Genomic DNA, 13,697 nt, shown 5'->3' on the forward strand with positions numbered 1-13,697 from the left:
AATAATGATAATGATGGTGATTATGATGATGTATGCATCTGAAGTTACTGGGAAATTGGTCAAAGTCTCACTGTTCTGCTGGTTCTAGTATGTCTCCACCTCTTTTCTAAAAAAGGGGGTGCACGATGCTAGTCAAACCCTGCCCCTTTTTATTGTAAAACCTGGTGGGATTAGCTCAAGTGTGTTTTTTTTAAATCACTTCAAAGAGATTTTGCAACTGATTGGCAGATCAACCTGTTTCCCCTTCAGGTGTGGCCAATGGAAATGCTTTGCTCTGGTGACTAGTGTGCTCACAGCCTGAGTCTCACTCTCTCAACAACTCTCTCAAGTGTGAAATCTGAAAGAGGGGAAGAGCTGATCTCCTCAACTCTCCCAGAATGCTTAAACTCTCCCACCACCTCCTGTTGTACAACCTACCCAATTTGCTTCTATCTGCATGTTAGAGAAGAGCTGATTCACACGTACTTGTCTGTCCATAACAGATCGTTGATGATTCACAGTTCCCCTCCCCCTTCCTTCTGCGGTTAGGATTACCTCTTCCTTCGCACTAGCAGACAGATCTTTTGAACTCTTCCTCCCTTCCTCACCATCTGTATCTTTTATAACAGCTTGATTGACAGACATTAGCAGGTGATAAAATGTTTTATCTCCATTCCCTGAAAAGTGTTACCTGCAGGTTTCTCCAGATGCTGCTGCTGTTAAAAGGCATAAAAACAGGCCTCTGGTCAATTGACATCACCAAGAGCAGCTCTGTTGCCACCTCTCCAATTAGTCACTGTGGCAAAGGAAAGATCAGCAAGAGGGTCTGCTAGAAAACTAGCACTGATGGTGATGGGGAGGAGACACAGGTGCTGTAGGGATGGGCCTACTGGGAAGGGATTGTGGGCAAATATATTAATTTCAGTTTCTCATGTTTCCAATGAGAAATGTTCAGTTTTCCATATTTCCACATCAGTTTGCAGTGATTTTGTTTAAAATGTCCTAATTAAAGTTTTGCATTTTAGTGCAAATTTCTCCTAATCTACACATTTTTAATGCAATTTTGCCTAATCTACATATTTTTGCAAATAAATGTTTGCATGTTATTTTCACTAATATATGCACTTTAATGCAAGCTTTATCCTAGCACATGCATTTTTGTACACATTACTTGCACTGCAAAATATGGATAAATGTGAATTTCAAAGGATGGCTTTGTTTTGGTTTGTATATTGTTCTGGAAAGTGTGAATTAGGTAAATTCACAATGAAATATGAACTGAATCAATTTTTCCCCCATCCCTACTTCCAGGTCCCCACAAGTATCATTAGTGTGGTAGGGAGTCATGCAAGACATGTGAATGTAAAATTTCCAAGTCTCCAGTATCCCGAGACCTGAGATTCACAGAATTAAAGATTTGGAAGGGGTCTCACAGGTCATCTAGTACAATCCCTTGCTCAGTGCAGGATCCACAATGCAGAATGCAACTACAGCATCCCTAACAGATGGCTGTAGAGCCTCTGCTTAAATATCTCCAGCAAAGGACAGCCCACCACCTCCTGAGACAACATGTTCTACTATCAAACAACTCTTACAATTATGAAGTTTCTCCTAATATCCAGGCAAAATCTGTTTCCCTGCAATTCTCACCCATTCATTCTGCTCCAGAGAACAAGCCTGCTCCATCTCCTGTATGATGGCCACATATTTGAGGGCAGCTATCACGTCTTGCCCTTAATCTTCTCCAAGCTATACGTACCCATGTCTTTCAACTGTTCTGCATAGGGCTTGGCTTCCAGACCGGTCTCACTATCCTGCTGGTCACCCTTCTTTGAACATGCTCCAGTTTGTCAATGTCCTTGTTACAATGTGGCACCCAGAACTGGATTTAGTACTCTAGATGCAACCTGATTAGGGCAGAATAAAGAGGTGCAAGCTAAAATGTGATGGCTGTAGGAATCCAGGCAGATTTTAGGATGCAGAGACAGGATTATATTGTTTGAGCAGCTCAGCTGCTGGGGAAGTGCACACAACATGCACAACTCCCTGTCCAGGATTGACCTTGGGGGGAAACTGGTTCTGCTGGCTTCCAGAAGAAGTTGGTTATGCATGGCACTGATTGGCTAGTATTTGTGCCCTCATGAACCCAGCAGGTTTTGTAGCTCTTTTACAGTGGACTTTTCTTTAAATATAAATAAAGTAACAAATATCTAAAAGGATAAATGCTAGCTAGGAGATAAAGCTAGAAATCACAAAATCCCTGATTTGAACACTCTCTTTTTAACCTTTCCTCCCTGTAGGCAAATGTCTCTTTCTGGCCACTAAATAGGCACACCGTGGCTCCTTCAATGGATTCTTCCTCTTTTTATGTTGTCTCCATCACCCAATTCAAGGCCTTTTCCTTCACTGTTCCCTCTGACTGGTCTTCAGTGAAACTGACATGGGGTTGTATTCAACTATTACTCAAAGTAGACCTGTTGAAATTAATGAACCTGTTAATCATGGTCATTAATTTAACTGGGTCTACTCTGAGTAAAAGTTAGTTGACTACAGCCCAAGGTCAGAAAAGCAGCTTATTGAATTTTACTCAGAATTACTATATGCACTAAAAGTGGTTACAAATTTCTGCCCTGTTGACAAAACCTGCCCCTCCCCCCGCAAATGAATGAAACAGACAAGCTGTCTCCTGGCTTTGTCAATTAATCAAATATCTGAGAGGACAACTGGACAGGGTTTCCTTAAAGCTTGTCAGTTTTCATCAACAAAGTGAGGGGTAAAGCAGAAAGGCGGATTTCACACTCTCAGACAGCCACATCATGATGGGATTGCATCCAAATCCATTTGTAGGGCAGTCTGGGCCAACATCCAGGATAGGCAAGTGAAGGGGTGTCTTCTTCTGCACAAGCTGGAGGACATGCGATGGCATTTAAAAGTGGGAAAAGCTTAATTGGTGATCTGTTCTAATGTGCATTAACTAAAGCAGGGGAAGATTCCTGAGCAATCTTTTACAAAGCGCTTGAAAAATACCGTTGTGATGTTGGCTTCTACCCTTGTTGAGCCATGAAATTGTTCCTTTAAGTACTTGTCTCTTAGCCTCAGTTCCTCATCAGGCCAACAGGAATATTAATTACCTTTCTCCGGAGGGAGTTTATGAGAACTACAGTGAGTATAAAGTGCTTTGCAATGTGGTATAGGAACCTGGGCCTGAAATTATTATTAGGCAGAATGAGGTGGCTGCCCCAGGCAGCTGATTTTGAGAGTCATGAAAGGGCAGCAAATGGTTAGTTACTTAGTTTAAGTTTTTTGTTTTTTTTTTACTGCGAGGGAGGGAAAGACAGCTTATGAGATTTTCTACATCTGGGCCAAAATAATTTGGTTAGCTTTGGGTACTATGCACAGTGATTTGGGCATGAAACTCGGGAATGATGTTGTTGCTGATGTTATTTCATATATGATAACAAGGATAATGGTGATGAAGCCACGTTAGGGATGGGTGACCGTCATTTTTTGGTTCCTTTCCGTTTCTCATTTTTCCAATCAGTTCTCCACATTTCCATATCAGTTTGCAGGTTTTAAAAAAATGTCAGGCAAGGATTGACTCGAGTTGGAGTCCAGCAGCATCTGGAGGGCACCATGTTGGCTACCCCTGCTGTGGCATATCTGGACAGGGCTGAGGCAGGGCAGTGGCGAGTTCAGGGCTGTGTGAGCACACCCATGGGAGTACTGGATTGGCTGTGCTGGTGCATCCAGGCAGCTGGGATCTTGCTGCTGCCCAATCCAGATCAGCTCCAATGATGCTGGTATCAGGAGGGTGGATCCGCTTTGACAGCCAGGGCCGTAACAATTTGCTGCTCTTCCATGACACCCAAAATCAGCTGCCTGGGGCAGCGGTCTCACTCTGCCCAATACCTGAAAAGAGCTCCTTCCCCAATTTTAACCATCTCGGGCCCTTACAGTCAGCAGGGGAGAGGTCCTGCTGGTCATGCCACCATGGGGGCCACCTGGTTAGCATTGATCCATGACAGGGCCTTCTTGGTGATAGTCTCCCATTTGTGGAATGCCCTCCCTAGTGAGGTGCATGTGTCTCCCTCACTATTAACTTTTAAAAACATTCCTGTCTACCTGGGCATTTGATAGCTGGCAACTCTGAAATTATTTTGAGAATAGGGAGTTGCTTTTAGGAGTTGTTTACTATTTTTAGAAGTTTTAATTGTATTGTTTTAGTATTAATAAATATATTTGCTACCCTAGGCTCCTTTTGGAGGAAGGTGTGGGATATAAATCTAATAAATAACTGAAGGATGGTGAGGCTGGTCCTTGGGTAGAGAGTATACCCCAAATATACTATACCCAGTAGTGTAGTGGCAAATTCAGAAGTGCAGGTTCCCTCTATGATAGTCACAGCCACGGCTCCTTCCCCTTTTTTCCTGCTGGATTGAGAATGAGATCCTTGTTAATGCCTTCTCCCACCACAACAGACAACCCTAGGAGTCAATAATCATGAAAGGGGAGAGTGTTAGCTACTGAAAAGAGTCTTCTCAGTGGCCAGCTTTCTTCCTGTCACTCTCATTGGCTCCAATCAACAGGAAATGACAAGGCATGTTAGAAGACTATTCTCAGGGGCTAATACACTCCCCTTTCATGCTGATTGGCTCATAGGATGCTGGAGAAGTAGGGAACCTGTTGGGCCCCTGCTTTCCAAAAGTAAGGGGTCTAAGATCCCCGAAGACCCTGGACACCTCTATCTGTATATATATATATATATATTTCTTCTCCATTCCATCTTAACTTAATCAATGGCACGCTCCTGAGACATTTCCAGTTTACTTCTGAAATTGTTAGGAATTACCAGCAGAGGACCACATTCGCCAGCACAAATGCATACACTTGAAAGGAGCTAGGCAGCATCACAGTCTCATTGTTATTGCTGCAAAAAGGGTTGTGCACATGAGATCAAGGTGTGTGTGTGTCTGCCTATGCGTGGACAGGCTGATTTTTATTGCAGCAGGAGCTGTTTGGTCTGCAGGAATGAACAACTCCTCCTAGGTGGACAGCCAGGGAACGACACTGCTCTTTGGGGGGGAAAAGGCGACGTAGCTACCTCTGCCTCATTCACCAGATTTACTACTACAGGTTTCAATTTGAACACCAAAAATGCCTTGGATTTCCCTTTTTCAGGAGGCCGAGGTTTCTGACGGCCAATGAGGAGGCCGCTGCACAGCGCTGACGTCAACCCCGTTGCTCTCAGCCTTTCTTGAGGACAGTGACTTGGTTGCCAGGGCGACGGAAGAACATACTCCCCAGGCTGACTCTCCCACCCTGACATCAAGGCCGTCACACTGCCTGGAAGTCTGTCTCACAGCTCCCAGGCTCGCTGGTAGCATGGAGGGGAGAGGCCTAGCCCTGAGGAAGGAGTGTCTGTGAACTGTGAAGCAAATGGTAAGATGATGAGGCTGGCAGGATGGACTCGGGAGTGGATGTGCGGATTGTGTGACTGCTGTGCAAGAGATGGCAAAGCTGCCTTCACTGGGAAGGGACAGTCTGTGTGTGTTGTAGGGAGGGGGGGTTATCCAATCAAAACTGCAAAAATCAGAGACAGGTTGGAGCTGTAATGTTGGAAACAAAGTTCATCTGTTACATTCCGTGGTAGAACAAACCATAGAATCAAGGGGGCACATGCAATATTGCATCATGGTTTTACTTTGAGTTTGTTAATCTGAATAACTGCCACCTTAATGCCGATTGGTTTATTTTATTTTTATTTAAAAGCATTTGTAAACCACTTAACAGATATATGTTTTAATAAATCACTTAATATATTTTTTATTTAATCTCTGTTTGGTGATCTCCTTGTTTCGTGTTGTTACAAGTAGGCCCTGCAACAAGATGATGTGCTGTGGAGTGCTCCTGTTCAGGATATTAGACAGCCATGCACTTTCCCAGGATACTCCCTTCCATACCCCCTCTCCTGGTTTTCCACCACTGCCCCTGCAACAGTCAGGTAGCATTCCTTGGCCCCTGAGCATGCTAATTTCTCATTGGATTATTTTTTTGGGGAGGGGGAGATGTCCCTTGCTTAAGATTTTGTGTGTGTGTGCATGTCTAAATATTGTTTGTACTTCTGTAAACCTTGGGGTTCTCTCTAGTCAGTGTGATGCCATTTTGACCACATAAGCAACACATGCCTAAATTCTTTTAAGGAAGGACTGCACCTTAGTTATAGAGCATCTGCTTTGTATGCAGAAGGTCCTAGTTACAATCCTGGGCATCTCCAGGTAGGACTGGGAGAGGCTTCTGCTCTGAAACCATGGGAAGCCACTTTCAGTCAGTGTAGACCAGCCTTTCCCAACCAGTGTGCCTCCAGATGTTGTTGGACCACAACTCCCATCAGCCTCAACCAGCATTGCCAATGGTCAGGAAAGATGGGGATTGTGGTCCAACAACATCTGGAGGCACACTGGGTGGGAAAGGCGGGCGTAGACAATACTGACCTAGTTGGACCAATGTCTGATTCTGTATAAGGCAGCTTCCTAAACATTGGAAATAGCAGGAATAACTGGGACATGCAACAAAATGTTATGGTGTAACCCAGCCTTTCCCAACCGGTGTGCCTCCAGATGTTGTTGGACCACAACTCCCATCAGCCTCAGCTGGCTGAGGCTGATGGGAGTTGTGGTCCAACAACATCTGGAGGCACACTGGTTGGGAAAGGCTGGTGTAACCATTGCTGGCTGAGGCTGATGGGAGTTGTGGTCCAACAACATCTGGAGGCACACTGGTTGGGAAAGGCTGGTGTAACCTATCCCCTCATCCTAGGTGTGTGTATGGTCACATCCAAACCATAGATTTCGAGAACTCTTTCACTGTTTTAACAGTCATGGCTTCTCCCAAGAATCCTGGAACTATGGGTTGTATCCAGTGTAGTGCTAAACTGAAGTCACTTAGTGGGATACTTGTTCCCTGGCAAAGTATTTTGCGCCACCTGAACGTTGTTATGCGAGGGAATGCATAAGCAGTTATGGGTAACTTTGTTGATCAATAGACTGGGCAATCTGTTGCACAAAGGCGTTTTTGTTAGCGCACCTGCTACACTGGATTCTCTTTGTGCAATATTACCTGTTCGAAGAGCCCTTTTGGACAGACAACAGTGTCTGTAGTTTGTTAAAGTGGTATAAGAGTAGTTGAAATATTTGGTGTGGATGTGATTTCTCTGTGTGTATTCTTTCCTTGGATGCAGGGTAATGGTAGTCATAATGATCAAAGAGAATGTGATTCCCTCCTCCACTTATCGCTGTGTTCATCGGCAGTTGGTAATGAAGTGTAGGGAGTGTGTTTTGGGAAGTTGTCAGAGGTGGGAGAGTGGGTAATATTAAAAGGAGTCATTCAAGCTAAGGGCTGCGTTAAATGGTTAAATGGGGAGGTATATGTGGGTGCGTGTATGAGTTCTTGGTAGTGATGGGGGGAAATTCAATTGACATTTAAAGCTGAATTTATTATACTCACTCTTTCTGAAATAATATGAAAACTAAAACAGCCATCCTTTGATATTTGCACTTAACTAAATTTTACAATGCAGTTCTCCAACCAATGTTTATGAAAATGCACATATTAGGGAAATGTATATAAAAATGAATATATTAGTGGAAAGAATGTACAAAAATGTATTAGGAGAAATTTGAACTAAAATGCTGAAGAATTTTCATGAGGATTTTTTAAAAACAAAATTAGCAAACTGCTGCAGAAACCTGGAGAACTGAATTTAATATTCACTAATATGCAAAAAATCCTTGTAGTTTAAGAACTTACTTATAGCCAACAGATATTTCTATCAAACTTTAAAAAACAGGGAAATTGGGCAGCTATAGTGAATGCACCAGGGGAGCAGGAGACCTGACCTCCTCTCTGAGATATTGTACTGCCCTACCAATTTGTAAAAATGCATACACAATTTGGGTTGGTCTTTCACAGTTCAATCCACTTGGGGATTGGAAGGGGATGAAGATGAGGATGGAAAGGGAGGTGGAGGGGAGGGCAGGTTTGATCATTTGCATGCATTTTGAGTTCAGTAGGATTTACTCCTGTACAATCATGCTTAGGAAAGGTGAAACTGACCTGGGGGAGGGTAAGGGAGGGGGGAGGAAGGGTATGGGTAGGGAGGAAGGGGGAAGGGAGGAGATTGGGTGGGTGGGCACTGGGCAGAGGGAAAGCCCCTTTCCTTTCCAAAAGGAAAACATTGTGAACAGTATCATTCTTTTTCAGTGTTTTCCCCACCTTTTTATTCTACAGCAGGCAAATGAGCCTCCCACCAAAATTTGAACCAAAGCTGTCACTGACCACATCCACACTAGACCTTTATTTCACTTTAGACAGTCATGGCTTCCCCCACAGAATCCTGGGAAGTGCAATTTGTGAAGGGTGCAGAGAGTTGCTAGGAGATGCCCTATTCCCCTCACAGAGCTACAATCCCCAGAAGAGAGACTGACTATTAAACTGCTCTGGCCACTGGAGCTCCATCAGGGGAATAGGAGTCTCCTAACAGCTCTCAGCACCCTTCACAAACTATACTTCCCAGGATTCTTTGGGGAAAGCCATGACTGCCTGAAGTGAAATAAATGTCTGGTGTGGGTGTGGCCACCTGATTAGCCAAACCAAGCAGCTGTGAGTCTGGCTTTTAGAACACTGACAGTTGGTTCTTAACAAGCATGCCCGGGCTTATCATTGACTTCAATGCTACATTTCTTAAATTAATTAAAAACCAGCCAGGCATTTTTTAAACCTTTAAAGTGCAGAAGATGAAGGTCAGATAAGGTCAGTAATAGGATTACAGGTAGTCTGTGAACATGGCTGATTTTTAATTAATTACAACAAATTATGAGACCACTGACAGAAAAAAGTCCAATAAGGGTCTGAATTTTTTCTCTTTTGTTTTGCACTTTGAACTCTCAATTCTCTCTTGAGTGTTTTGTGTATCACCATGAAAACTTAGAGAGTTGTTAATCAATCGTTTCTGAGTTCAGGACTGTATGGTTTTGTTTTGAAATGAGCTTATGGGAAGCAACAGAATGGCATGAGGGGTATTTTCAATTTAACATTGTGGAATACGAAAAATCCATGCTGGCTATAGTATACAGCCACTCTTGTGGCTGTATAATTGGAGAAAGGAGAAACAAAGCAAACCAAATGGACAGATCCTTCTGTCCTAAGTTTTTGGTTTTCTGTTCCCCACTGCAACAGTCAGTCAACATTCCATGGCCATTAAGCGTTCCTGGGCTACTTTTCGGGTCTCCCCGTAAGAGTTTTCTCCCCTTAGATGTTTTGTATTTCTGGAAACCTTGAGGTTTCTCCAAGCCTGCTGGTAACTCTCCCTTGTGTGTGTGTGTGTTGTAGGGATGTGCTAGAATTCCGTCCAATTCAGATTTGGTACGAATTTTTCCATTAATTCACTTATTCTCAATCACTGAGGATCAGATTTCAGTGTAGCAAATTTCCGTGGCTAGTTTTGAAAGCGGACTTTAAAAAAACCCCACAAATCTGCCTCTAAAGCATTGATTTGTAAGAATGATAATTTATTGATATTTCCTTTAAAAATATCATTATGTCCTTCAGAATATCAATATTTTAAAAGGAAATGCCAATATTTACTTCAAAATATCAACATTTCCTTTAAAAATATCGATATTAATATAGATTTTTTTTAAAGCAAAAAACCCACACACATAGGTAAAAGCGAGTGGCTACAGAACAAACTCAAATTGATGCCAGCCTGTTAGGTTGATGGAATGTTTTTGAACCAGCACTGGCCAACGGATCCCATCCCTAGTGTGGTGCTGTTTTGGCAACATAAACATTGACACTCAAACCCTGAATGCTGAAAATAGGAGGAATGATGGTTATATAGTATATACCATCAAAGTGCATGGACATTTTACAGAGTAACCAGAAGAAGATAGGTCCCAGTCTTAAAGAGGGGAGGATGGTAAACAGAATGAAATACTAATGCTCATTAGCATTCCCATTTCGTCCATCGAGACATATACTTAGGATCGTTTAACATGGCTTTATCTTCACTGGTGAGAGTTTGCAACTTTTCATGGTTTTTTAATTTGAAAAGAAAGCTAAGAAACCTGTGTCAAGAATAGCTAGCTTTGAGTTAAAGTTGGATAAGCTAAAACGGTTCAACCACAGGGAATTCTGGGAGCTTTGGGATCCCTGGGATACTCTACTGGAGAAGTCCAAGGCTTAGTGCCAGACAGGCAATTTGCAAATGTCAAGAAGATGCAACTGAATCTTATCTGTTATCTCTTATCTGCTTCCTGAGATCAAAGTCAGGGAGAGTGGGCACTGCATATCAGGATCGCTGGGTGGGACTGTCTGTTGTTGTTGTTATGTGCCTTCATGTCGATTATGACTTATGGCGACCCTATGAATCAGTGACCTTCAACAGCATCTGTCATGAAGCACCCTGTTCAGATCTTGTCTAGCTCCCCCCTTATCTTCAAAGGAGGTGATCACGGAAGGGGCGCCTAGGATGGCTAATTGGCCCCCTCCCTGTTGCCAGCTAGACCCCATAAAAATGAAGGGTGATCCTTCAGTTACTTGTTCCCGTTCCTTTATTCCAACTACTTGACCTGCCTGATGATGCTGTTGGGAACCAGGCATTTACTGTAGTGAGTATAGCTAGGTTAAGTTTTGTTGTGTTGATTGTCTGTTTGAATCTCTCACCTTATTATGCAAATGTATCTCTTATTTAGCCAGGTTGAGGGCAATCAGCTTTAAAGGAAATATATGCTGCTTTCTTTTTGTATATACTTTTCTTTTCTTTTAAATAAACTACCCTTTTATTAATGGTGTGTATTGCTTGGGGCTATGACTCTACATTCAGTCCTTGATTGCTGGACGCTACTGACTACTGTTGATTAGTGTGGGTTAATGCCCTAGAGCAGAGGGTGTAACAATAGGTCTGCTCTAAATATCAGTGGCTACTAGCCATGATGGCTGTACTCTGCCACCCTAGTGAGAGACAGTATGTTTCTGAAAACCAGTTGCCGGAAGCCTCAGGAGGGGAGAGTGTTCTTGCACTCAGGTCCTGCTTGCGGGCTTCCCCCAGGCACCTGGTTGGCCACTGTGAGAACAGGATGCTGGACTAGATGGGCCACTGGCCTGATCCAGCAGGCTCTTCTTATGTTCTTAAATAAAAAGGAAATAGACTGCCTTCACGTTGATTCCGACTTATGGTGACCCTACGAATAGGGTTTACACGGTAAGCGGTATTCAGAGGTAGTTTACCATTGCCTCCCTCTGAGGCTGAGATGCAGTGACTGGCCCAAGGTCACCCAGTGAGCTTCATGGCTGTGTGGGGATTCGAACCCTGGTCTCCCAGGTTGTAGTCCAACACCTTAACTGCTACACCACACTGGCTCTCTTGGTCTGCTCTAGGAACTCCGTTAGTGCTCTGAATTCCCCTTATTCAGAGTGGAAGCTAAGAAAGGGTGTGTGGCATTTCTACCGTAAAACTAATCCTGGAAGAGGGACAGTTTGCCTGGGAAGCAGTGACCCAAAGGAATTGGGACTGTTCTCAGAAGCAAAGAACCCCCTTGAGGTGCTGAGGTCAAGGGACCCCAGGGGGGCAATCTTTGACAACCTGGGACAGTGGGTCAAGCACCACATCTTGTGGTTCAAACTGTGAAACTGAGACTGTGTGAAACTTGCAGTGCTCTCCCTCTTCACCATGTGGAACTTCTCTTTTATTTTAGGACATCAAAGGCCAGTACTGGACTGATGATGATTCTGATGGAGAAAATGAGTCGGAGGAATTCTTGTATGGAGTACAGGTGAGACTCTTGGTGCCTGTGGAGGGGAAGGTGTGGGTAGTAGAGATGGCTCAGTCAAGGTGTGTTTCTGTAACATGATCTGCGCAGGCAGTAAGGATGTACAGGGCTGTGGTCAAAGGCTGGCGTCGTTGAGCCAGCCTGTAGGGGGCGCCGCCAGGACCTCCCAGCTGGTTGTTTCTTCTTGCTGACCCTGCCTATTCACCTCTTCTCTCCAGTGTGGAAATAATGGCCAGAATGAGGAAAAGGACCAGCATCCCCCTTTTGCCTTGCACTTTCTTTCTGGTTGGCTGTCTGGAATGAACTCAAAGGAAGAGAACAGTTGCAGTGTCAAGGAGGAGACAGGGCCCACTGAGAGCATCTTGCCCCAGGCCACCCCTCCCTCCAAACCTGGAGCCAGCACTAAGGATGTACCTCTGGAGTGGGGGAACATTTTACAGCCCAAGGGTCATATTCTCTTCTGGGTAACCACCTGGGGGGCCTCTGAGCACAGCCAGAGGCAAAAGTGGGCAGAGCAGTGAATGACTTTTATGAAGTAGGCTACTTTCTGCACCCACCCCTCTATCCTCCATCCAGGAAAACAAGAGACACTGAGTTCAAGGACATATTCTAGCCAGGCTAGAACACTCACAAGGAGGGTGCGAAGCAAGACCAGCAGGCGATGCGGCCCAGGGAGAGGGTGTGTGGCTGGAGGGCTGCATTTGGCCCCCAGGCCTGAGGTTCCCCCCTTCCTTTTCATGGTCAAAGGGGGAAGGTCATCATTGTGGGATGTGCTGATCATCTCCTTTTCCAGGCCAAAGCTCCCAGTGCTTTCTTTTTTTTTTACAATAATTTTTATTCAAATTTTCATAAAACATAGAAAACAAAATCATAAAACATTCAAAGACAAAAAACAAAACAAAACAAAAACGATTAAACAAAAAAATAAAATAAAATAAAATGTTGACTTCCCATTTGTCACATATCAAATCAGTTATAGGTCTACAATATATAACAATCCTGTCTCTTAAATCATATTATAAAATCACTTTCCTCCAGTAGTTATCTTAATTAATCATCAAATCTCATAAACATTACTTTATTCTTTCCACAAAAAGTCAAAGAGAGGTTTCAATTCTTTAAGAAATATATCTATCAATTTTTCTCCAAATAAACATGTCAATTAATCCATCTCGTTGATAATTATAATAATCTTATTGTCATAACCATAGTCCAAATAAACATTTCGATTAATCCATCTCATCAGAATCTGTTAGGTCCAATAATTTCAATAGCCATTATTCCATTATCCCTATTAGTTCCATCTTCCATCTTCAATAGTCCTGTTAAATCCAATAATTTCAGTGTCCAATCTTCCATTATCAGTATTCCATAATAATCTTGCTGTTGTAGCCATAGTCATATAATAAGAGTCTGATGGGAATTTCCTCTATCCCAAATATTTTCTTGCCATCCATTCTGAATAAGTTGCTGAAATACTGTTGTAAAGTCATATCTGTGTTCTTCTTTTTTACAAAATGCACTGGCTCATCTCTTAAGAGTTTTTCCATTGTCACATGGCTGCAGTTAATTCCATAGATTTTCTCTATATCAAGCTCCATCACATCATTCCAGTCCAGAAGATTATCCAAGCCATTGATAACTTTATCTCTAATATCTTCATTAATTTCTTCAGAGATAACGTTGAATTCCAAACAGTAGATTTTATTTCTAAAATCCATAAACTCCAGATCTTTTTCCAATTCCACATTTGTTGCAATCTCCAGGGCTTGTATCTTCCCTTTATTTTTTCTTTTCTCATCTCTGATCTCATTCTCCTCTCTCACAGGGTCCCCTATTTCTTTAAGCTCCTGCGTCATTTTGCTCAGTTCAATTTTCAGCTCCTTACTA

General features: G+C 43.1%; 1 protein-coding gene across 4 annotated transcripts in view; it reads left to right on the forward strand.

Moving 5' to 3' along the window:
- Positions 1-13,697, forward strand: part of PARP6 (poly(ADP-ribose) polymerase family member 6) — a 64,572-nt gene that overhangs the window by 3,409 nt on the left and 47,466 nt on the right. For all 4 annotated transcript variants that reach the window (XM_061594907.1, XM_061594904.1, XM_061594905.1 and 1 more), the window contains exons 2-3: positions 5,158-5,418; positions 11,733-11,810. In XM_061594907.1, coding sequence (XP_061450891.1) covers positions 5,416-5,418; positions 11,733-11,810 — 81 coding nt within the window. In that variant the 5' untranslated portion in view covers positions 5,158-5,415. The remainder of the gene's footprint in view (positions 1-5,157; positions 5,419-11,732; positions 11,811-13,697) is intronic.

The sequence above is a fragment of the Rhineura floridana genome, chromosome 14 (assembly GCF_030035675.1).
Source record: "Rhineura floridana isolate rRhiFlo1 chromosome 14, rRhiFlo1.hap2, whole genome shotgun sequence".
Lineage (NCBI taxonomy): Eukaryota > Metazoa > Chordata > Lepidosauria > Squamata > Rhineuridae > Rhineura > Rhineura floridana.